The following is a 23,441-nucleotide window of genomic DNA, read 5'->3' as shown; positions in this document are numbered from 1 at the left end:
CTATTCAATTCTATTAAATTAAGTGAGGATGAGTAGACTGTTGTTCTTCGAGATGTGTTGCTCATATCCATTCCAGTTAGGTGTGCGCTGCGCATGCACGTTTGCTGGAAACTTTTTACCCTAGCAACTCCAGTGGGCCGGCAGGTCGCCCCCTAGATTGGCGCCACTATGGCACTCGATATATACCCCTGCCGGCCCGCCCGCTCCTTAGTTCCTTCTTGCTGGCTACTCTGACAGTGGGGAAGGAGGGCGGGTGTGGAATGGATATGAGCAACACATCTCGAAGAACAACAGTTACAAAGGTGAGTAACCGTCTTTTCTTCTTCGAGTGATTGCTCATATCCATTCCAGTTAGGTGAATCCCAAGCCTTACCTAGGCGGTGGGGTCGGAGTGAGAAGTCACGGCATGGAGCACTGCAGAGCCAAAGGCTGCATCATCTCTGGACCGCTGGACTAGGGCGTAATGGGAAGCGAATGTGTGGACCGATGACCAGGTCGCCGCCCTACAAATGTCTTGGATCGGCACGCGGGCAAGGAAAGCCAGCGATGACGCCTGTGCCCTGGTAGAGTGTGCAGTCACATGGCCTGCAGGAATGTGGGCCAAGTCATAACAGGTCCTGATACAGGAGGTTACCCAGGAAGATATCCTCTGCGAGGAAATCGGTAGTCCCTTGACCTGGTCCTCTACCGCCACGAAGAGCTGGGGGGACTTGCGGAACGGTTTGGTCCTGTCCACATAAAACGCTAGCGCCCGACGGACATCTAGCGAGTGGAGTTGTTGCTCCCTGCGGGACGAATGGGGCTTTGAGAAAAAGACGGGGAGGAAGATCTCCTGGTTAATGTGAAAAGCTGAGACCACCTTGGGTAGAAAGGCAAGGTGTGGCCTCAGCTGCACCTTGTCTTTATGGAAGACCGTATACGGGGGATCTACCGTGAGGGCCCGGAGTTCCGACACCCGTCTAGCTGAGGTGATGGCCACTAAGAAGGCGGTCTTCCAGGAGAGGTAGAGCAGGGAGCAAGTCGCTAACGGCTCAAATGGAGGGCCCATGAGCCGAGTTAGAACTAGGTTGAGATCCCATGAAGGGGCAGGAGGGCGGATCTGTGGATAGAGACGTTCCAGCCCCTTCAGGAATCTTGCCACCATAGGGTGGGAGAAGACAGAACGGCCATCCCCTCTGGGATGAAACATGGAGATAGCCGCTAGGTGAACGTGAAGGGACGATAGCGCCAGACCCTGGGCCTTGAGGGACCAGATGTAGTCCAGAATAGTGGCGATGGGAACCTCCGTAGGGAGAAAACCCTTCTCCGAACACCAACAGGAGAAACGCTTCCACTTAGCTGAGTAAGTAGCCCTGGTGGAAGGCTTCCTACTGCCCAGGAGAACCTCTTGAACAGGGGTAGAGCAGCGTAACTCGGAGCCGGTCAACCACGCAGGAGCCATGCCATAAGGTTCAGAGACCGAAGGTCCGGGTGACAGAGCCTGCCGTGGTCCTGGGTGATCAGGTCCAAATGAAGGGGCAGGGCAACTGGGTTGGCTATTGAGAGGTCCAGCAACATGGGGTACCAATGTTGCCTGGTCCACGCTGGAGCTATCAGAATCACGCGAGCTCTGTCCCTGCGCACCTTGAGGAGGACCTTGTGTACCAGCGGAAAGGGAGGGAACGCGTAAAACAGATGGGTCGCCCATGGGATAAGGAAGGCATCCGCTATTGACCCGGGCTCCCGACCCTGAAAGGAGCAGAATGTCTGGCATTTCCTGTTCTCCCTGGACGCGAAGAGGTCCATCCGGGGACGACCCCACCTCTGGAAGAGTGAGAGGGCGACGTCCGGGCGGAGGGACCTCTCGTGTGAGCAGAAGGATCTGCCCAGTCGATCCGCTAGAGTGTTTCGTACTCCCGGGAGATAGGAGGCCGAAAGGTGAATGGCATGGGCTATACAAAATTCCCAGAGCCGCATCGCCTCGTGACATAGGGGAGAGGATCTGGTGCCGCCCTGCTTGTTGATATAGAACATGGTCGTCATGTTGTCGGTGAACACCGCGACACAACGACCTTGAAGGTGATGGACGAACGCTTGACAAGCAAGACAGACCGCTCTCAACTCCCGAATTTTGATGTGGAGGTCCAGCTCCTGAGGGGACCACAGGCCCTGAGTCCTCCGAGCGCCGCTATGCGCCCCCCAGCCCAGATCTGAGGTGTCCGTCCTCAAGGATGCCGAGGGTTAGGGCGGATGGAACGGGAGCCCTGCACAGACTACGGACTGGTCCAGCCACCACCGGAGGGAGTCCAGTACCCCTTGGGGGATGGTGACAACTGTGCCCAACGAATGTCTGGCCGGCCGGTACTGCGCGATGAGCCAAGATTGAAGAGGCCTCATGTGGAGTCGAGCATACACTGTCACGAACGTACAGGCCGCCATATGGCCCAGGAGGGCCAGACATGTTCTTACAGAAGCCAGCGGGGCCGCCTGCAAGCACAGAATGATGGCCGATAGCGACTGGAACCTGGGCAAGGGTAGCAAGGCCCTGGCCAGGGTAGAGTCCAGAACGGCCCCGATGAACTCTATCCTCTGCGTGGGGAGCAGAGTAGACTTGTCCACGTTGACCACGAGGCCTAGGGCAACAAAGAGGCTGCTGATCCTGCGGACGTGGTTGCGGACCTGCAGCTCCGATGTGCCCCGGACCAGCCAGTCGTCGAGGTAGAGGAACACGTGAATGCGGCCGCGCCGAAGATATGGACGACGATTGCCATGCATTTCGTGAACACCCTCAGGGCCGTAGAGAGGCCAAACGGGAGGACCGCAAATTGATAATGTTGGCGGTCGACCACAAAGCGAAGGAAATGCCTGTGCTGTGGAAATATGGTGATATGGAAGTAAGCGTCCTGCATGTCGAGGGCGGCGTACCAGTCTCCAGGATCCAGCGATGGGATGATGGTCCCAAGGGATACCATGCGGAACTTCAACTTCACCATATACTTGTTGAGTTCTTGCAGGTCGAGGATAGGCCTGAGGCCCCCCTTGGACTTGGGGATCAGAAAGTAGCGGGAATAAAACCCCTTGCCCTTCTCGCTCTCTGGAACCTCCTCTATGGCTCCCTTGTCAAGGAGCGTCTGTACCTCCTGACGGAGGAATTGCTCGTGAGAGGGGTCCCTGAAGAGGGATGGGGGGGGGGGCGATGAAAACTGCAGGCGGTAACCGGCCAGTACCGTGCGCAAGACCCAACGGTCCGATGTTATTTGGGTCCACGCCTGGAGGAAAAACGAAAGACGGTTGGAAAACTGCGGGGAAGGATCCGAAGGGGAAACTGGTACTGCAACCTCGGGCGCACCTTCAAAATGAAGGCTTGGGTCCGGGTGGGGCCTTGGAGGAGCCCTGGTTTTGCCCCACTTGGCCACCCGACTGTCTGCGCCTACTGTTCCTGCCGTGGCGCCTATTAAGGTCCTGCGGCGGGAGGAACTGAGGATACGGCTGACATTGCTGCTGCTGGTTCTGCTGCCGGAAGGGCCTGCGCTGCGTCACAGGCGTATGCATCCCCAAAGACCGTATGATGACTCGATTGTCTTTAAGGTTCTTTAGTCTGGGGTCTGTCTTATCGGAAAAAAGGCCCTGGCCTTCGAAGGGGAGGTCCTGGATGGTATGCTGGAGCTCTGGCGGAAGGCCAGAGACCTGGAGCCAGGAAATGCGGCGCATCGTAACCCCTGAGGCAAGGGTCCGAGCGGCCGAGTCCGCAGCATCTAAGGAGGCTTGCAGCGAGGTCCTTGCGACCTTTTTGCCCTCGTCAAGAATGGTGGTAAATTCCTGACGTGCGTCCTGCGGTAACAGCTCTTTAAATTTGCCCGCCGCTACCCAGGAGTTAAAAGAGTAGCGGCTAAGGAGGGCCTGCTGGTTTGAGACCCTGAGCTGTAGTGCCCCCGCTGAATAGACCTTACGGCCTAGGAGGTCCATCCGCCTCGCCTCGCCTCCTTAGACTTGGGCACCGGGGCCTTTTGACCATGGCGCTCCCTATCGTTCACTGACTGGACCACAAGGGAGCAGGGTGTCGGGTGAACGTGCAAGTACTCATAGCCCTTGGAGGGGGCCATGTACTTTCTTTCCACGCCTCGAGTGGTTGGAGGGATGGAGGCCGGTGACTGCCAGATAGTGGTGGCGTTGGCCTGAATAGTCCTGATGAAGGGTAGGGCCACTCTGGTGGGAGCATCGGCGGAGAGGATGCTCACCACCAGGTCCTCGACCTCAGAGACCTCCTCTGCTTGTATGTCCAGGTTTTGCGCCACGCGCCTGAGGAGGTCCTGATGTGTCCTAAGATCTAGAGGGGGAGGGCTGGAGGACGAGGTACCTGCCACCGCCTCATCAGGGGAAGATGACGAGGAGACCCCTGGCAGCAGAGCGTCCACGGGGGGTTCTGTCTGGGGCTGCACCTCCGGCTCTGGAGGGAGCTCTGGGTCCTGGTGGCTGGACCTGTCCTCGGCTTCCGGGGAGGGAGGGGGCGAGACACCGTTGCCTCTGGTGGCCTGCGTTCCGCCGCAGGGCGGGGAGTAATATGTTGTGGACCCTGGGCTTGGCGGTACACCCAGGGGGTCCAAAACCCCCACTGCTGAGACCCTCAGTCTTGAGGCGGAGGATCCTGAAACAGGGCCGCGTGTCTGTCCTGCCCCAGTGTATAGGCGCTCTGCGCCTGAGAGGACACGGATGGTTCCCTCGAAGGCCATGGAGGCGCCGAGCTAGGCTGATAGACCTCTCTATGCGCCGACGCCGACGATCTTCTCGGTGCCGAGGATCGGGACCAGGATCGGTGTGGTAGTCGGTGCCGGGATCCGGATCGGGATCTGCCTCGAGGCCGGTGCCGAGAGCGGGCCCGCGATCTGTGTCCATCGTGGTGCTGGGATGGCACTGGGGACCAGGACCTGCCACCGGCTCAGTGCCGGGAGGTCGACCGGGGAGCTGAGTGCCGAGGCGAACGGCTCCTAGAGTCTCGGTACCGGTGGTAAGAGGAGCCAGACCGGGACCATGCAGATGTTGACCGGCGCCGCGAGTGCAATCGGTACCACTGAGGAGAACGGTGCCAGGACTGCGAGCGGCGCCAAGAGCACAAGCGTTCACGTCTCCGAGGTGATCGGTGCCTGGACTCCGGAGACAGCGCTCTCAGCATTGGCTTGCCTCTGGAGGTCACCTGCACCGGGGGTACCGGGGGTTGAGGCTGGGATGGCTCAGTGAGCGCTATCGAGTGCCGTGCCGAGGCAAAGGTCTCCGGCGTAGATGGGACTAACAGCTCAACCCCCCATCTCAAGGGGGAGCTAGAAGGGGCCGGACTCGACGGATCTTCCCAGCCCGGAGTCGACAGCAGCCCTGCAGGCGGTGCCGCGGCCAAGGTAGGTGCCGGGCGCTCCACTCGAGCCTGCCGAGATGGTGTTGCAGACATCAAGGGTCTTGGATCGGGTCCCGGTGCCGGGGATAGACGGTGCCGGAGAGTCTTGCCGGTGCCGGCGCGGTCTGGTGCCGGAGTAGAGGTGGCCAGTTGCGCTGCCGGTACCGGAGTCAGTGCCGCTTCCATTAGGAGAGCGCGGAGTCTTTGATCTCTCTCCTTCTTTGTGCGAGGCTTAAAGGCCTTACAGATACGACACTTCTCGGTGATGTGCGATTCCCCCAGGCACTTCAGGCACGCGTCGTGGGGATCGCTAGTTGGCATCGGCTTCTTGCATGCCGAGCACTGCTTGAAGCCCGGCGAACCAGGCATGAGCCCGGTCCCGGGCGCCGCGAAGGGCAACGGCCCAACCCGCGAATAAGCTCTATAACTATATACAATAGACAACTAACTACTATACTACTTTAAACTGTTTTTGAAACTATTTACAACTACAACTACTAACAGTATACAAACGAGAGCTAGGGACGTGGAGGACAGCAAGCCGCACTCTACAGTTCCAACAACCGACATGGCGGTAAGAAGGAACAGAGGAGCGGGCGGGCCGGCAGGGGTATATATCGAGTGCCATAGTGGCGCCACTCTAGGGGGCGACCTGCCGGCCCACTGGAGTTGCTAGGGTAAAAAGTTTCCGGCAAACGTGCACGCACGGCGTGCACACCTAACTGGAATGGATATGAGCAATCACTCGAAGAAGAAGTATTTGCACCCAAAGCATAGCTGCATCTTGCTAATGCATAAGAACCTTCATGGAAGATTCCCTAGTAAACCAATACTATCCAGAACAGTAAAACTGATTAATCTTGCTTCCATTGCCCCTGGGGGGGGAGATGCAGAAAGGGGAGAGACTACCAAGGGAAAAGGAAAGGAGAATGACCGTTATTTCCATTCTAACTAAGCTGAAGTTGTTAGTTACACAGAGTAGAAGGGTGCATATCTTCATAGTGTCCTATTAAGTGATAGGGCTTTTAACAGCTATAGTGCTGCACAAACGGTTTGTTATAGCTTATACTCCACACTGCTATATTAAACCAGGGGGGCTAAAGAGGGCTGCACTGGTAGCTTGCAAGAAACCAGAGGACCACACTCAGTTTAAACTGGAGCACATGTCCACTCTCATTCAGTACAGAAGTGTGGACAGCAGAGACTACAGCTCCCAGCATGCAGTGCACTCCATTGATGATCATGTGAGCATCCACTGTTGCAGGGGTTCTCAACCTGTTTTCTTCTGAGCCCACCCCCACCTCACCATGCTATAAAAGTTCCATGGCCCATCTGTGCCGAAAAACTGTTTTTCTGCATCTAAAAGCCAAGGCCAGCGTTAGAGGGTAGTAAGCTCGGCAGTTGCCTGGGCCCCACTCCACAGGGGAACCTGTGAAGCTAAGTTCATCAGGCTTCAGCATGCTGGCCTTGCTTGGTGGACCCCTGAAACCTGTTTGCTGCCCTGCAGTGGGCCCCAGACCTCTGGTTGAGAACCACTGCACTATTAGATCTAGTCTCTCTGCAGCCTATGCTTGGGTACCAAGGTCTACTCAGTCTGCTCTCCTGGGGCTGTTTGTTCAAGTCAATGAGCCGCAGCTACAGTCCCGTTTGCAGATTGAAGAGTTGAAGGATTCTGCACCAGGGGAGGAAGCAGCCAGCATGCCACTGAATTTTCATCACTGGTGTACGGAGAGAAGAGCTATTGGAAAAGCTGGCCTAGCCTTGAGGTTACCATTGGAAAAGTGGGCCCAGGGAAAAGGGCGGGGCCAACTTGCTAGGCTAGATCCTGCCAACTAACAAGCCATAGCAAAAGCTCAGTCCTTACCTGCAGACATTGCACTGCTGCTCGACTCGCTTGCTGGCTGTTTGGAAAGGGAGGCAGGCTGGGGCAGAGGAGGGGGTGGGGGAGCACTAATTGGCATCACAGGGGGTGGAGGAGGCGGAGGTGGGGGCGGGGGCACTAGCACACCATCTTGAAGACCTGAAATGTTAAAGGGAGCAGTGTGAAGAGTCACCAAGGGACGTTACCTGCTAAGACACTATCCCCCCAGCACATGCGGATGCTCAGAGCCCTCACCCACAACAGTACCACCACTAACAATCCTCAGCACTTTGTGCGGATGAAATGGGCAGCATTAGCCCTGCTGTTATAGAGAGGGACAGGGAGCAGGGCTCCAGAGCCAGCCCATGGCATCAGGGGGCTCTTCCCCCATTTGCCATATGTAGTCAGGGTGGCACTAACTACCAGTTTCTCATCACAACAAGGCTGACCGGCAGCCAGCAAAATACAAGTGCTTACACGCTCCTGTCCTTCCCAGCTAGGCAGGAGGAGGGGCTGACATTTTTTGCCACAGGCTGTGCAGCAAAAGGCCAGGGGCACACTCACTGTCTGTGTGGGGGAAAGGCGCTAGATTTGGCCCACGCACATGACGCTGGCCAAGAAAGTCAAGGACTCCTCCAGCTTTAATCCTGCTGGGGCCTCTAACAAGGAACTCTTCTAGGTCCTCACTAGGATCCATGCAGAAGTCAGTGCTGGGGAGAAGTCACAATCCTTGCCTCTGGGGCCTGCCACTGGGCAAGTCTGCATCTGCAAATACTTATTTGCTCACAACGCCTTTCCCTGATGATCCATCTCCGCCTTGTCCTAGCGGCCTTCCCCCCATCGCCTAGATAAGCCCCAGACAAAGGGAGCTGAAATACCTGGCCTGAAGTTCTCCACAGACTCAGTGTTGAAGGTGGGTAGCTCTGGGATAGCGCTGCTGGATGCTGAGGGTGCAATGCCAGGCCCCAGGTCTGCGCTGTACATGAGATCAGCAGCGATGCCAGGCAGGTCTGGTAGGTAGGACGGCACATCTATCTCAGGCACCTGACCCAGATCTGGTACGTAGAAGTAATTTTCAGCTACCTGGAAGACAGAAATACATGGGCGTCTGGAGACTGTTTTCTCTTAGAAAAGCCAGTAACTGAGGGAAGGGATGCAGCCTGCAGACAGTGGCATGTGGGCTGCAGTCAGCTCTCCTGGTGGCTCTCACTAAGGGGCCATCACCAGGTTTCAGAGCCCTGAACATCTGCTCGGCTATTTTTAGCTCTGCAGCCCAAACCCCACAAGCCCAAGTCCTCTGAGACTCAGAGCCACGGGTTTTTCTTTGCACTGTAGATGTGCTCTTCCTGGCAGATCCTCAGCACACTACATAGGTGTTTCATCAACTCAGTCTGCACTCTGGGATAACAGCATCCCTAGTGTTACTCCAGTGTCGAATGTGTGTGCTAAAAGCAACCTGCAGAGGGGCAAAAAGTGGGTTTGTGCCCTTTCTTGCTCCATTCTGGAGGGGTGTCTGCGTATCTGTGTTGGTGTGTGTGTTCCTTCAAAGGGTTATTTCCATCCAAAATTCTGGTCCTGTTCAGGCTAGAAGATGATGGACAACTGACAAGCTGATGAAACAATGGCATTGCAAGGTCTAACGATGAAGCTGAGTTGTTCAGCAGGGAAAAGATTTTCTTTAGACGTGTTGTTAGTTTATTTTGCTTCCACTCAAACTCCAGTGACGAACAGGCATTTTAGAGAAGGGAAGTTTGAGTTGCAGATTTAACACTGCCATCTCTTCAATTATGGCCTCCAGAGCTCACAATAAACCCCCAAGAAACCTTCCAAAGCTGCCAGGGAAGACTGGACTTTACATTCCTTTTTCTTCGATGGGAAAAACCCAAGCAGGAAAGAGTTAACAAGCTTCCAGGTCTCCTCCAAGCCTCAAAAAGGGCACAACACAATTCTTACTATTTCCTTGGCAGGTTCCCTTTACTCAAGATGCCAGAAGAGAGAGAGATTCAAAAACCAGCCTGTCTGTAGAGGGATGCAGACTTGCTACCCTCTCAGTGGCAGAAGAGACCCCTCTCCCTTCCTTGCCTCTTTCCCCTCCCATTGACTGACACTGGGGGACAAGAGCAGCTCAGCACCCACCATCAAAGGGCACTGGCAGCTGGTGTGGGCTGCTCTCCATGGCTGGACTTTTCTCCACACTTGGGCTGAGCGCAGCCCTGCTCAAGGGATTGCTCCACACGAGAGGGGATAAAGAACTCAGCTAGATTAGTCTGAGGGCATTATCTGAAATCCCTGACACCACAGCAGTGCTGTGATCACCCGCCTCCAACTAACAGGCTGCTCCTTCCATCAGCCCTGTCTCCTGCTGTGCCACGGGCACTTCATATTAAAGAGATAACAGTCCTGTCAGGCTTTCCCAATGGGTTAAACGCAAGGTATTTGAATGGCCAATAATTTTTTAAGAGCCTAGCGCTCCTTTGGTAGTTCCCAAGCATCGCACTGCAGCCACTTTCCACCTGAGGGTGAGGGAAACTGCTCCTCCTAACACCTTCCCCTCGGGACCAGAAAGAGGGACTCAGAATAGTTCCGGCTTTTCTCCAACTCAAATAAAACTGCCATTTCTCCACATGCCTGCCACAAACCCCTTCTGCAGCTCAGGCTCTGAGCAGGCCAGTGCAGGAGGGAGAGATGTGATACTGGAGGGAGCTTGCCCTGCACCAGAGGAGGCCACATCAGCGCTGTCACTACCCAACCCGCCAAATCTCCATAGAGTCTGGAGAAACACAACCCTCAGACATAGGTGGTGAGTTATATGGGCCCGTGGTGCCTGTGTTCCACCAATATTCAGGAACGTGGGCCCAACTCCATCAGTGTTTGGGCTTATATTTTCAGAGCCATCTCACTCATAGGATGGACCTGGTCAACAACCTTGGGCCCCACACTTTGGGAAGCCCTGCGCTTCTGAGAGATGCGGGGTCCAGTGTGGCCTGGGGGACAACCAGGGGGCCTGGCGCTGGCAGCAGTGACTGACCTGGCCCTAGTCCGCCCCGCTCAGCTCTGCCTCTTCCCACCCCTGCTCTGCTCTGCCCCCGCCCCCACTTCACCTGTTCCCCCAAACCCCCGTCCTGCCTCTTCCTGGCCCTGCTCCGCACCCACCCCACCTCTTCCCATCCCTGCTCTGTCCCCTCCCCAGCCCCATTAAAGCCTTTCCCCCAAGCCCACACCCCACTTCTTTCCAGCTTCTGTCCCCTCCCCCAGGCGACGCCGGGAGCTGGCAAGGCGGTGTTGGGTGGGGACCAGGTCACTCACTGCTGCCGGCGCCAGGCCCTCCGCTAACCCCCAAGGCCACCCTGGACTCCACATCCCTCTGAATCACAGGGCCTCCCAAACGCAAAGCCTGGGGCAGTTTCCCTGGCCCATCCGATGGATGGGATGGCTCCATTTGGACCCATTCTAGGCGTCACCAAAATTATACAAACCTGGCACCCATGCCTTCAAGTGTGGAAGTCTCATTGCATCCACCAAGTCCAGCAAGGACCATACACACAAACCCTCATGAGGTTACTAAGGCAGGTGAAATGCCCCACTGCCCATCCCCAAGATCTTCCCTCTGGGCCATTCTCCCCGTCAACTCCTGCACCTACAAAAACCAGCTCTCCTCTAGTAGATGAGCACGGTGCTGTCTGCAGCATGGCGTCCCTTCGCTCAGCAAGTACAGCCCCACCCGCTGCTGCATCTCACCTGCCGATCCAGCTGCCCCCTTTTGGTGATGGAGAGGGGTGCATCAAAGAGCTTCTCCTCAGTCTCTGTTCCCAGAGTCACATGGGTCTTGGTCACCGCTCCCGCCAGAGGATCCAGGAAGACATACTTCTTGTACCTGGGGATGGAGAAATCCTCAGTGGTTCTAGCTCAGGGAACAGCCAGAGGATGGGACCAGGCGTTAAGGGGTGACGAAACAGCTTCCTGATGTCCCAGATCTAGTCCCAGTTCCAGTCAATACTACCTCCACTCAGCTACATCGCCCATAGGTTTGTCCCCTCCCTTCTTCACCGCCACAGCCAGGAGCTTGGATTTCCCCAGCCTGACCTCGCACCCTGCAGGCTAGTGCAGGGCGAATCTGAACACCTGTCACTACCATCTGGATTCCACCAAGCTTCTCTCCCCTTGCACACCACACACCATGTTACGGGGACAGCAGTTATACCACTGTCTAGAGCAGGGCATGCCTAGCATGCCAGTCTCTGCTGGACACACTGTGAGAGGGAGGAAGAAAGCCAGGAAGGAGAACATCAAGAGCCCCAAGAGCAGAGAGGGAAGTACTGTCCAAAGCAGATGAAAGATCAAGGACGATACGCACCATGGGGGCGTCCTTAGATTTGACCAGGAGAAGACCTCCTTGGCAAGCACTGTTCCACTCAAGGAGAACAGGAAAAACAAGGACTGCAAGGGACTGATTCAGTCAGGGAGGAAGTTGAAGTAGTGGGAATGAAGTGACCATTCAAATTTAGGCAAAGAGGTGGAGGGAGATGTGGCAATATCTGGATAAGCAAATGAGACAGACGGAAGGACAGAGAAAATATTCAGGTGCTGGACAAGTAATGATGGGGGAGAGGAGAGGTGTCCAGAGGCACATGCTGGGTCAGACGTTGACAGTAACAAACAGCTCTGACTCAGAGTGGAGTGAGGAAGAAAGGATGTTGGCTGGAGGCTGCTATTCAGGGGAATCAACCCACCAGCCCCCCAATGCGAAAGCATCTCCCCAGATTAGGTGGCAGGCCAGGGTGAGGAGGCAACAGATCAGAGGCCAGGTGATGGCAGCAGAGCTGCTTGGTGCTACTCCAACACTCACAGGTTCTCGGTAGTGTTGAACAGCAGCAGGGAGCTAAGGGAGCTGATGTTCCTGGGGAGGCTGCCAAGACCTTCTTCTGCATCATCCTCCTGATGAACTTTTGTGCTCACACACACTGGGAAGTACTTAAGCTTCTCCTGCAATGAAATAAACAGGTGGCAATACAGTGGGAATGTGTGGCACCTCTGGTGGCCGCCTTCATTATCCACATGCTATCGCTGCTGCTCCACCTAACCACCCTGCTACGTTACCCTTGTTCACACCAAGCAGGATACCGGCTCCGTGTCCAACAACAGACATGGTCATGTTTCAGAAGAGAAGCCACAGCAGTGCATTTAAGATGTTGTACACAAATCACCTGGACCTGAATTTCTGTGGCAAGCACCTCTTATGGACTGAGCCCCACAGCCCTTCCATTAACCTACCCTATCCTGTGCAATGCCTCCTGCTGAGAGGGGCTGGGATTGGAGTGATTGTGCATGTCCACACAGCCAGCGCTCCTACATCAGTATCTACAGCTCCTCCCTCTGGGACTGACCTGTCAATTCTGGCACCTTCAGCTCTCCTCCTACTGAGATGCCCCCACTCCGGGTGCGGGGAGAGAAAGGCAAGCATGCCAGCACCAACTAAGAGGGCAGGCAGGAGAGGGTGAGCGGAGGGAAGAGTGTGAGAGCCAGATGGATTTACAAAGCCCAGGAGATTTGCAGGACTTTTCAACTCCAGTGAACCAAAATCTCCTCTCTCTCAGCTCTACAGCTTCATACATAATGTATAGAACTCCCTTTAGAAAGGGAGTTATTTCATCTGAACGACTTCACTTTTAAAGAACATGGGAACTGCCATCTCAGATCAGACCAATGCCTGATGCTGTGGGGAAGATGTACAACCTCCATAATGTACTTAGGTGTACTGTACTATACATAGACTCCGGATTTAAGATCAGATGGGACTACAAGATCATCTGTTCTGACCTCCTCTATATCACATACCGTACCACAGGGGAGGGCCCAGTCGCTGACCGGCTTAAGAGGCCACAGGTCTACTGGACTGAGCACAGGACTTAGAACAAGGAACTTGTGTTCCTCATCTGCCTCTGGCTTGGCCAGTTCACTTAACCCCTGTCAGTTTCTCCTAACCGTAAAATAGGCACAGCCCTTGTCTCACAGGGATGAAGTGATGAACCCTCAAACCAGAAGTGATTTGTACAATCAAGTCAATTAGCCAGATTCATATTTTCACTGTTCACATATTTAAAGTGACCACAACCATGTGGCATGGGCCATTAGCAGCAAATAAAAAAAGCCTGATGTAAATTGTTCTTCAGTGACTGTACAAGTGGAGATTCAACAGAGATTCAGAAATAAAGTTCCATTTGGTCATTAATATTCATTTCCTAATGTTTAATTTTTAAGCATCATGGAATCCTGACGTCTTCGGTAGAACTGCTCACACACTAAGCTCTCAGGCAATGTATTTTTTAAAACTTTCCTTTTGTAAATTTCAATTAGCACTGGAAGAGTGGGTGTCGCTTATTGGGTGGAGTGAGAACTCAACCATTACTCACATTTACTTATTAAAAAGTCTAATCCTTCTAAGGCATTTATAAAAAGTACAAAGCATGACTATTCCCCTGAAGTATGAGGCTTTATATAGTCCTTGTAAATTTTGTGCTACTTAAAGTAACTGCAAATGACACTTTTATACAAAGATCTAATCTTGTTCTGAAATTTATAATATCTACCTTAGTAATACCCCGCAACTGCAATTTCCACAGGTGAAACCACATCATAATTTTTTTTCTTGTAACTGTTTTAAAAGGACTAATCCTGCAATATGTTCAGCATACTCAGCTCACTGAAATCAGTGGGATTCTAGGGCACTAAACATTTAGCAGAACAGGCAGCTCTGGACCTGGCAGGATCAGGGCCCTAAATTTGCTGTCTTTCAATTTACTCTCTTTCTAAATAGCCAAAAGTTCAAATACATGAACCTATAACAGGACTTCATCTCTCACCCTCCAGTTACCAGGTTTCATTAATACTATGGTGACCAAATGTCCCGTTTTCATCATAGAATCAGAGAAGATTAGGGTTGGACAAGACCTTAGGAGGTCTTCTAGTCCAACCCCCTGCTCAAAGCAGGACAAATCCCCAACTAAATCATCCCAGCCTGGGCTTTGTCAAGCTGGGCCTTAAAAACTTCTAAGGATGGAGATTCCACCACCTCCCTAGGTAACCCATTCCAGTGCTTCACCACCCTCCCAGTGAAAAGACAGTCCTGTTTTTTGGGGACTTTTTCTTATGTAGGTGCCTATTACCCTCCACCCTCTGTCCCGTTGTTTCACAGTTGCTATCTGGTCAACCTATTAATACCTTCTCCTGTTAGGGGATTTAGGGAGTCTAAGTAAGTTACATACAAAAACATACAGTAAAAGAATATTATTTCGGTTACAAATTCAAGCACTTGAAAGTCAGGAAATGCCATAGTCATGGTTATCTGTGCAACCTTGATTGGCCTCCCCATGTGCTCATGGTGTGCACTGGATGGGGCAGGGTCCATGTGCTCATGTAATTAATGACTATAGCATGCATAGGCACTAGTGGGCCATATTAAACTGGTGCAGGCAATGGTAGTTCTGGCATTTCCGCTGCACACTTGTTAAATCTTCAAACAAGCACCTTCCTGCCTTCTCCCATGCTGCCCCATGTGTATTGTAGGTAGCCCCCATAAACATCTGCAAAGCTACCTCATTGTCCACCTTCAAATCCCGCCTCAAACCTCTCCTTTGCACACCAGCAGCCTGACCATCACATTTTTTGTAGGCATCACAGCAAAAACGAATGGAAGTTCTGCCTCATTGAGTCCTTGTACTCCCTCATGAGTCAGTATCCATCCTTTGTCTATTGTCAGCTCCCTGGGGAACAGCCTTTCTTTGTGTTCTGTGTCTGTGCAGCACCTAGCACCATGGGCTCCTGGTCCATGACTGGAGCTCCTGGGTGGTCTCAGTACCACAAATAATAAATAAGTTTGGTGATGGTGACGGCAGCAAAAGCCACAGCAGATATGAAGCCCTTCGGTTCCTCAGCCCAGCCAGGGAAGGCCCCGCCAGCTACTCTCAGCATGTAATGCACAGCAATGAGCCTCGTCACATGTGACAATGGGCAAGGAGGCTGCTGCTGAAAGCCTGGAATAACTGAGGAGGGTATAAATACCAATATGAGACTTTCCTTTGTCATGTCTCATTATCGCGAGAGCCTCAGTCTCTCTCCCCAGCTGCAAGCCGGATCCCTGGAACCAACTCAGCACTCTGACTATACTGAGCATTACACAACGTGCCAGCTGCCACTTGGCCCAGACCTCTCCTGTCATTAATAAACCAAAAGCCACCTGGCAACACAGCACTGGGCCTCTCTGCGCACCCCCCATCCAGCTCTCCAGGGAGCTTCACCAGGAGGCAGTTAGACAAGGCCAGGGATGGGACTAGCTGGCAAAGTCAGGCCCTGAGGTGAGTGAGTGGGCAGAAGCCAGCAATGCAGAAGGGTCAAGAGTTACAAAGGAGGGTGCAAGGGCTGGGAGCTGGAGGTAGCCCAGTGCAGGGGAAGAGGGCCAAGTGAGGCACTACCGGAGCGTAACGTTGCATGCACACGTACCGTGGGGGTTGGTCCTGGAAAGTAAAGGAAGAAATCGGAAAGATGCAATGTAGGAAAGCGGGTGCAGAGAGGCAGCACAGAGCAGGGAAAAGGAAGGCACTGCAGACGACTGTGAGGTGGCGGTGGAAAGAGAGGGCAGACAGACGGAGCCACCATGGAAGCTGACATAGATGTACAGCATACATGGTAATGAATGATTGGGATTAGGTGGTTAGGATGTCATTCCCAGACCAGAGAGACACTGCCCTTCCCTGACAAAGTGCCGATGGCACATGGAGACATAGAGTGGCAGCTGCCTTTTTGGCTCTGGAAGCGAGGGAGGGAGAAAGTCTTGCATGTCCCTTACTGAGATACAGTTCCTCAGCAGGCTCTGACCTCCAGTCAGCAGGATTCAAAGCAGTCTCTGCCCAGGGGCCATCAGCAGGTTTCACACAACTGCTACCCTGAAGCCATAACAAGGGAAGCACAAGCCCAGGTTGTGTGAGCTATCAGCTGCCTGCCCAGCCAGCAGCTCCACTTCCCTGGGAAGTTCTGAGGACTGGCTGAAATATTCATGCTGCTTTGCAGGAAGAGGCTTCAACTCCTTTTAAGCTCAGGAAAGTTTACAGCACTGAGTTATTCAGGGACAGCTTTATTTTTGGGCTGAGACACACCAGGAAGAGAAGGAAGAGGAAAGTACTTCTAAGGGGAGGAGAAGAGAGAGGCAGGTCATTCGTCTGGTTTTAAACCAGACAGTCCTGCTTTTCTGAGATTTGTTTTCCATCCGGTATTGAGACAAGAGCAGTTATGTCCGGACACCCTGACGAAGAGAGCGCCACTGCACCCCACCAGCATGACGTTGTGTGCTCGGGAGGTCAGGCTGGCAGGGGTGGTGTACTCTTCAAACTGGTGCCTCCTGGGTGGTGAAGTCACTCAGAGGGGTGGGGTCACGCTGGCAGGGGTTCCTGAAAGTACTGGGGAGTCTGGTATTATGGGAATGTGTGAGCAGCCACCCTAGGAAGGGAGTTGCTGGGCTAATCCCTACCCTACAGGGATCAGCACCAGATAAAATTCCCAGCATCCTGCATTAGCCATCTCCTCAGAGAGCAGCACAGAGTTATTCTTCCTCTCCTCGGGGTGTTCGAGCTCTGACAGCTTCAGAACCACCAGGCAGCACTTCCCTCTAAGCCACCTCCTTGGCTATCCCACAGGCCCCCACTCACAGGCTGCCCTCCCCTCACCACCACAGAATCATTAGTGCTGAGGGGAATGTCATGGAGATCTTGGGTCATTCGCCAATAGCTACACATCTAAGCTTAGCCTTTAATGGCACCACTGGTTACAGACATTGCCTGCTCCCATAACACAAGTAGTGATGACAGAGGCCTCAGCTGACAGAGACTTTCATTGTGCTAGGTGCTGTACTAACAGCATGACAAAGTCTCTGCCAAGAGGAGCTTACAGTCTAATAGACAAGCATGGGAGGGGAAGGGACTTACCCAGTGTCACCCAACAGGTCAGTGGCAGAACTAGAAATAAAACCTAGGTCTCGACTCCCAGCCCAGTGCCGTAATCACTAGACCATGCTGCCTCCTTAGAAGAGTAGATCTCTTCCCCTCTTTCTCCTCCATACAGACTCACATATACGACACTTCCCTCTTCTCCTTCACATAATTACTGTGTAATAAAGAACTATGATCTGACAAACTGTTCCTGAAAGCTCCCCCGATCCTCCCAAACCATCAGCCCATGCAGGTCCCAACCACCCTAGCACTCCCCTGCCCTGCGTCACACAATAAAACACCCTCAGGAGAGTCGGCAGCTGCTGTCAATGCCACTGCAGGAAATAATCAGGTTGCTCAAACCAAATAAGAAAATGGAAACGCAGATGGCAAGGTGAGTAGCTCTGGCCTGCGCTAAGAGTGCCAGAGACTGGAGAGGGGACCCGATAGCCTCCCACGCAGAGCACACTCAGCCAGTAACCACCACTGAGGGGCCAGGAAAGTCTTCCACTGGCACAATCCTCACAAGTTCCGCAAGCTTTGGAACATGCTCCCACGTGTCTTGTCAAGTCAGGTGGAAAACAGACCAGAACCTTTTCTTATGCCCATCCCCAAATTTCTCCCATATACCCATATGCCTTCAGCCCCTAGTAACATAGTCCCCTCCAGCCCTCATCCCCCTCCAACTGCATACCCATTCACCCAGGGGGTCTCCCCCCTCGACTCCCTTACCTGCAGGGATTTCTCATCCAGCGGTCTGTGTTTGCTCTGAATCTTGTGCCTCGGCCATTTCTGTGTGGCTGGATCCTCTGCACCAGCGAAAATGGAGCTGTACTCCTGCAGCCGCTCTGGGGCAGGGTACTTGGCACTGGAAAACACCTGCCAGGAGAGGAAGAAACTAAAAATCCTATGGGCAGAGCATCCCAGCACCCCAGGAACAATCAACACAATGGGGCTAGGAGATGGGCAATAGGACAGGGATTTTCCACACGGTTCTGTCTGGATCCCAAGATTGGCAGGGGTTGAATGTGAGATGCTACAATAGCAGCTCCCAACTGGATGAACAAGGTGTAAGGGGTTAACGATGGTGAAGACACAATTCTTACTAACAAGAATGTGTCCTGGGTTCCTCAGCAAAATGGGATTTTGAGAGAGCCAGGGGAGTGGAGGTGGAGGGGGTGACCTTTTCTTGAGAGACTCCTTCCTATTCAAGGCCAGAAATATGTGGGCCTGAGAGAAGAGACATACCATGTGAAGGGGTGGTCATGTCAGGGTGGGTGTTCATACCGTAGCTCTCATCCAGTGGGCAGATCTGCCAAGATAGAGGAACTCTGACTGGAGAGCCCACGCGTGTCAGATTGCCTGTACTGCTAGTGAATTCACATCCAGAGACTAGAAAGTGAGTGGAACGAGACCCAGAGGACAGCTGTGCAGCCTACAAAGGCAGCTGTGAAAAGCACCCACTACCTTAATCGCCTTCTTGCTGCCCTTTATCTTCTCAATCTTAGCCTGAGCCAGTGAGACTCTCTCGCCGATTGCCTGCAGCTGCATCCGGCTGGCCTCCACCCGCTGGGAGATTCTGAGGGGTAAAACACATTCCCCTAGGGTAAGAATCCAGGATCCAGAGACACTTCTGCAAAAGCAAGTACCCCCACATGCTCAGGCTGGAGGGGGAAGGACATGGCTCTAGGCAGACTGCACTTTGCGGCAGGGTAAGTTTAGTGAGATTTAAGTCCTCCATTTTTCTGAAAACAGGTATAGCCAGGGCAGCGTTCCCCTCACTGCTGACTGACCCAAATGGAAAAAGGCCGGGCGAAGCAGGAACAACCAGCCTGGTGAATCCTGGCCCTCTGCTGAGACTGCTATCAAGAGGTCCAATTGGTATCAACTGCTGAGTGGTTTTTAATTATTAAAATCCTTTAATAAAAGGGAAGGCAGCATGGCATAGTGGCTAAAGCACTGGACTAGGACTCCAGAGACCTGGGCTCTAGTTCCAGCTCTGCCACTTGCCTATGGGGTGACCTTGGAGAAATCACCACCCCACTCTGTGTCTCAGTTACCCCATCTATAAAATGGGGATAATGATACCAACCTCCTTTGGAGTATCAGTACCATTACCTAGCTCTTACAGTGCTTTTCATTAGGTGCTTTCGAAAGCATTACAAAGGAGATCAGTCTCAAAGTGCTTTAAGTTCTATGGATGAAAAGCACCAAATGAGAGCTAGGCACTATTTATTATTAAGTACCTGTGTGCTCGGCACTGTACAATACACAAGTGATACAGTTCCTGTCCCAGAGATCTTACAATATGACATGGTCACCTGACCATAAGGAACAGGACTGAGATCATCAACTTATTTTGGACTGGCAATTCCTATGACTGCTGACCAGAATAAATATGCAAACTAGATACCATTAATTTAGGCTTGAATAGAAACTGAGAGTGGCTGGACCATTACACTAATGTTCAGTATCCTCACACCTTCTTGTCAATTGTCTGAAATGGGCCATCTTGATTATCACTACAACGGTTTTTTTTCTCCTGCTGATAATAGCTCATCTTAATTAATTAGCCTCCTAGAGTTGGTAGGGTAGCTTCCACCTTTTCATGTTTTCTGTATGTATATATTTCTCCTCACTATATGTTCCATTCTATGCATTTGATGAAGTGGGCTGTAGCCCACGAAAGCTTATGCTCAAATAAATTTGTTAGTCTCTAAGGTGCCACAAGTACCCCTGTTCTTTTTATGACTATGTAGTGGTTTTACGGTACAAGCCCAGTGGCCAGATTCATTCCCTTCCCACCACCCACCCTTCCTTTCCACTGAGTGGTTCCAGTTAATTTATACGCTCATGGCTTCTCTGAGTAGTTCAAGTCGCTCCTTTAAGTGTGCATTACAAAGCATTTGTCTTCACTGAATTTCGTCTGTCATAGCATTACCCAATTGCCTAACTTTGCTACGTCCTTCAGAAGCTCTTCACAATCTCTCTAGTCTTTATTATCTTCAACATTTGTATCACCAGCAAATTTTGCTACTCACTGTACTCTTTCAGGTCCTTAATAAGAGTATTGATTAACACTGTTCCTAGTACAGCTCCCGGGGGCACCTCACTATTAACCTCCTTTGATGCTGAAAATTGACCGTTTATTTCTGCTTTGCTTTCCTCTCTCACCAGCCTAAAATCCATGATGTGACTTTATCTTTCACCCAAGACTACTTAGTTTCCTTAGCAGCCTCCTGAGAGGGACTTTGTCAAAGGCTTTTTGAAAGTTCAGATATAATGTATTGATTCTCCCTGTGCCGCTCTTCTGTTAGTTCCTTCACAGAATCCTGACAGGCTGAGGAGGCACAAGTTTCTCACAGACGCTGTATTGATTTGTCCATTTCGTGTGTCCCTATCTGCAAGCAGAATGAACGGCTGCCTGAGCTCATGTTTCAGACCCACAGCAGCAGTCTCTTCTCTTCACAATTGACCATCTCCCTCACTCCATCTCCTCTTCATTCACTCACCTTCCTCCTACTTCTCCTTATCATCCCTTCTCCATCCCACGCCCTCCTCCTCACTTTCATTGAGCGATGCAGAAAGATTGGAGGGAGAGTTGTTGAGTCCCTTCCCCCACTGCCTGCAGCTGTGAGAAGAGGTGCCCTTGAGCACTGCCATGGCTTGAGAAGCAACTAGGGAAAGGGAAGCCCCAGAGCATCCCCTTCCTCCTAGTCAACAGCCCTGAAAGCAGCCCAGGGAAGGGGAGCCTTATGGCTAATGTGGTGGACTTGGACTCTGAGTCCAGAGACCTGGGGTCTATTCTGGCTCTGCCAAACACTCCCTGTATGGCCTAGGAGGACACATCTGTGCTCTCTGGCCCCCCCTCATAGAATGGGGATGACAGCACTTCCCTACCTCAGAGTTGTTGCAAGGATTAATACATCAGAGACTGTGAGGGGCTCAGCTACTATGGTGAGGACAACCATATAATAGCAGAGCTAGCTAGAGCCCTGGAGTGCTACCCTCTACCCTCCCAGCTGGCAGCTCCATGGGATGCCTGCACAGGTACATGGCTTAAACAGAGACCCCAGGTCATCAGACAGGAATGATTTATTGTCTCCACAACCTGGGCCAGATTCTAAGAGGCCTGGAGGTGACTTTATCCCACTACCAATTCCATGGGACAGCCAACTCCCCACCTTTTCATTGCTTTTAAAACATTTAGATGGTAGGAGCAGGTTCTTTCCTCAATAATCGGAGTTCTGCAGACATTGGTTTTCCACCTCGCCATGTTTTACAGGAGTGGAGATTCCCATAACTCCATTTCCTTCCCTGGCCTGCACTCCAGCATCATGAAAGTCACATAGCTCAAAGAAGTACTTTATGATGGTCAACATGTCAGCATTTGTTTCCTGTTGGCACAACAGAAACAGTGGCTACATTTCTCTCCCAAGTAAGCCACGTATGACTAGTACAACTATTGCACACAAACAGTGGTCAGGGAGCAGGGAAGAGAGAAGAGAAAAAAGCACCTCTCCACCAAAGCACTTTACAAGCCCTACTTATATAAGAATCACTGAAATGTAGCCACCTCTAGATGGATTATGTATGGCAGCTGGTGCACAACTTACTATCACAACTAGGACAGGAAGTGAAGATGAAAACTGCATGCAAAGGAAATACGGAGTTTGTTTTTTAAAAATAATGATCACTAGTTATCAGGGCCTCTGTCTCAAATCCCATCTAAAGATAGCACTTGGAGATAGCAAGCCCTCCCCTGGGGAAGCTGTTGAATACCAACTCAAATATAAGAGTACGCTGCACTGAATCACCAATGATATATTCCCTGACACACCTTGCATTTTCCTTTGTGATCTCCCATCCCAGGATTTACCAGGCCTAATCCTGCTGAGTTTAGCAGATCTGACAAAAGCTTAGCCTGCAGTGGTATGGCTAGGGGCACCTATTACAGGAGCAGTACATACAATCCTCAGGAATTAACCTATTTCTTGCTGAGCAAGGGAAGTATAAAAATAAAGATTCAGTCACCTCAATCCGACTAATGCAGTGAATACTCATCACATGTGTAGGGACCTAGAAGTTACACTACACTATAATGTTCCAAGTTTAAATTTCAAGTTACACTGATATATATAAGTTTAAAGAAAACTCAGTGTTCTCCCTAAGAAAGACTGTACTGTACAGGTATCCATTGAAAAGCACATAAAATAGTAAGACTCCCATTAAAGAACTCTCTGGAAGCTTCAGCCTTTCTATTGCAGTGATATGAGAGTTCACTTCCAGGAGGCGGCCATACGCATGTGAAAAGGCAGGACACTTGAAGGGCTGGAGAGCTCTTCCATTTGTTTATGGGGCAAAGTGCTCTACTCTGAGTGCTGCGTTAGGTAAGTTTTAGCCATGTATTTAAAATGGAGGGGTAAGCGTAAGGTTTTATTTGTTAAAAAAAGGTAGCGGGGGGTCTGGGATTGGTCCATGTAAACAGAATGCACCATCTGAACCCTAAACAGCAGACAGTGCTATTAGTATTTAAACGGATTGTGCTCGTATTAGTCACTGCTGTTTGTTGGTGATCTTGCTCTCAGTACTCCGTTCTGCCTGAGACGCTCCCTTCTTGGTTTCAGTGTCACTTTGGAGCTCCAGAGAGGAGCATGCAAGCAGCAAGATCTCTCCCCCTACTCTTACGAAGCCTCCACACGCAGGGTCTGAGCAAGTGTCTGAGCAAGGAATATGACTACATCACCCATATTTAAGTACAGATCCTAGTTCAAAACCAGAACAACAATATCCCCACACCCAAAACACAGTTGTCTTAGGGGAGGTAGTACAGGTTTTTCTAATGGATTAGTTTTAAATCCAGATTTAGAATCCAGATGGGTTTTAAATCCATCCTTTCAACTGCACAGCTTCACTAGATACATGCACCACTCCACATTCAAAGCCTTCCAGCTATCTAGCACAGATCTCATCTGTTCCTGCACACAACTTGCTCCTTTAAGCTCCTTTCTGTCAGAGGTGAACTCCTTGCTCCTGCCACACCAGATGATGGGAATATTCCATCCCATCTCACTATCATCATCCCTTTCAAAACCCACCTCTTTGACACTGATTACAGCCAGCGAGTCAATGGCCAGTTTCTCCACAACAGCACTTCCTGTGCATCCACTCATATCCTTATTGGGAGATCCTCAACACTGAGCTTTTAGAATTGTAACTCATTTTTCATACATCCCCC

At 51.9% G+C, this 23,441-nt stretch overlaps 2 protein-coding genes across 4 annotated transcripts in view; one reads left to right on the top strand and one right to left on the bottom strand.

The window, feature by feature from the left end:
* The window catches only part of DDX11 (DEAD/H-box helicase 11), a 50,290-nt gene extending 39,990 nt beyond the window's left edge, over positions 1-10,300 (top strand). For both annotated transcript variants that reach the window (XM_030543264.1, XM_030543255.1), the window contains exon 27: positions 9,194-10,300. In XM_030543264.1, coding sequence (XP_030399124.1) covers positions 9,194-9,331 — 138 coding nt within the window. In that variant the 3' untranslated portion in view covers positions 9,332-10,300. The remainder of the gene's footprint in view (positions 1-9,193) is intronic.
* Positions 1-23,441, bottom strand: part of WASHC1 (WASH complex subunit 1) — an 83,937-nt gene that overhangs the window by 3,208 nt on the left and 57,288 nt on the right. For both annotated transcript variants that reach the window (XM_030543310.1, XM_030543317.1), the window contains 6 exons: positions 18,671-18,782; positions 17,936-18,082; positions 12,073-12,209; positions 10,965-11,100; positions 8,105-8,309; positions 7,230-7,385 (listed from right to left, as the gene is read on the bottom strand). In XM_030543310.1, the coding sequence (XP_030399170.1) occupies positions 7,230-7,385; positions 8,105-8,309; positions 10,965-11,100; positions 12,073-12,209; positions 17,936-18,082; positions 18,671-18,782 (893 nt within the window). The remainder of the gene's footprint in view (positions 1-7,229; positions 7,386-8,104; positions 8,310-10,964; positions 11,101-12,072; positions 12,210-17,935; positions 18,083-18,670; positions 18,783-23,441) is intronic.

This window comes from Gopherus evgoodei, chromosome 1 (genome assembly GCF_007399415.2).
Source record: "Gopherus evgoodei ecotype Sinaloan lineage chromosome 1, rGopEvg1_v1.p, whole genome shotgun sequence".
In the NCBI taxonomy this organism is placed as follows: Eukaryota; Metazoa; Chordata; order Testudines; family Testudinidae; genus Gopherus; species Gopherus evgoodei.
This window is presented reverse-complemented; position numbering and strand designations above follow the sequence as displayed.